Source organism: Ursus americanus, chromosome 16 (assembly GCF_024610735.1).
Source record: "Ursus americanus isolate L20-20 chromosome 16, mUrsAme1.1.p, whole genome shotgun sequence".
NCBI classification, from domain to species: Eukaryota; Metazoa; Chordata; class Mammalia; order Carnivora; family Ursidae; genus Ursus; species Ursus americanus.
The window spans coordinates 5,159,554-5,161,152 of record NC_142142.1 but is presented as its reverse complement, the minus strand read 5'-3'; the positions used below and the strand labels follow the sequence as shown (position 1 = coordinate 5,161,152).

The 1,599-nt window shown below is 41.5% G+C and overlaps 1 protein-coding gene across 1 annotated transcript; it reads right to left on the bottom strand.

The window, feature by feature from the left end:
- Positions 1 to 382: 382 nt before the first annotated feature.
- Positions 383 to 1,321, bottom strand: LOC123803742 (olfactory receptor 51B5). The gene has a single exon (XM_045815399.2). The coding sequence runs from the start codon at positions 1,319 to 1,321 to the stop codon at positions 383 to 385; it is 939 nt and encodes a 312-aa protein (XP_045671355.2).
- Positions 1,322 to 1,599: the final 278 nt, after the last annotated feature.

Sequence of the window (1,599 nt, the reverse complement as noted above, 5' to 3'; positions counted from 1 at the left end):
GATATAAATAGACCAAACTTTATTTTATGCAAACCAACTATTATTTTATATCCTTATAACTCTGTTCCTATCTGCCACCTTCTGAACCCCAAAGAAATATATTTTAGATACATTATAGACACACATTTAAACAGCTTGAGTGTTGTTAACACAAAAATTGAGTGGCTAAAGTATACAAAAATTTTCTTTTGAATAATTGCACAAATTAGATTAGACCAAAGACCTGAGCTTACAGAGATCATGTAGGATAATTTGTAGTTTTACTTTAACAAGTATTTTACCAAGAGATCTGATCATGGGTGTTTGATAGGAGACTTCTTTGTTTCCCTGCCAAAACTCAAGAGTTCTCACACTCTGTTTGAGGGATTATGATGGTCAGAGATCACACTTCAACTCTATGGGTAGTAAAAAGGCGAAGAATGCCACTCTGGATCTGCTTGGTCTTGACACTGTAGATTATAGGATTCATTAGTGGAGGGAAAAGAAAATATATGTAACTCATAGTGAGGTGGACAATATGTGGGACCTGCTTCCCAAACCGATGAATCAGAGACAATCCGATCACTGTGACATAGAAAACCAGGACACAGCAGATATGGGAGACACAGGTGTTAAGGGCCTTGGCCCTCTCTTCTTTGGAGGCAATGCTCAGGACGCTCTTGAGTATCAACACATAGGAGATGAGGATAAGCAGAGAATCCAGCACAAATATAAGGACTACAAGCACCACTGGATACAGGCGATTGAAGGTGGTATCAGCACAGGCCAGTTTGATGACATCCTGGTGAAGGCAGAATGCATGGGAGAGGACATGGGAATGGCAATAGGGGAAAAAGTAAAGGGGTAAGATCGGGGGGATAACAGATACAAAGCCCCTCATCAGAACTCCCAGCCCAATTTTCAGAACTTGATTATTAGTGAGTATAGAGGTATATCTAAGGGGGTGGCAAATGGCAATAAAACGATCATAAGCCATAGCAAGCAAAACACCAGACTCTACAAAGGCAAGTGAGTGTATAAAGTAGGCTTGAGAAAAACAGGCTACTTTTCCAATCTCCCTGTGGTCCAACCAGAGGACTCTCAGCACCGTAGGCATTGTGGTCAAGGTCAACCCTAGGTCTGTGGCTGCCAGCATGGCCAGGAAGTAGTACATAGGCTCATGAAGGTTGTGGTCTTCCTTAACGAGAAGAAGGAGGGTACTGTTGCCTAAAAGGATAGAGATGTAGATGAAAAAGAAGGGTGTGGAAATCCAGTGGTGAACTGCCTCCAAGCCTGGAAAACCAGTCAACAGGAAGGAACTGGAACTATTGTTGGGCCACATGTTGGGTCTATCCAGAAGAGATGTCTTTTTTTCTTAGTTATTGCCACAGAAATGAAGCTCCACTGTCAAGGTATCACTCCAACTATATCATCTCAGAATTCTCTCTTAAAGGTAATAATGACATCAGTATAAGCCATTGTTTCTCAAAATACATTCTTAGGACAACTTGTTGTATCCTCTGTGTCCTTAACTGTGTATTCCAGGGACGATCCCCTCCCTACTTCACTAAATCCTTGGTGTTTCATATGATCATCTGCATTCTCACAAGTTCCCCAGGA

Excerpts from the sequence above, each read along its gene's own strand:
- LOC123803742 (XM_045815399.2), bottom strand. The coding sequence starts at position 1,321 with ATGTGGCCCAACAATAGTTCCAGTTCCTTCCTGTTGACTGGTTTTCCA.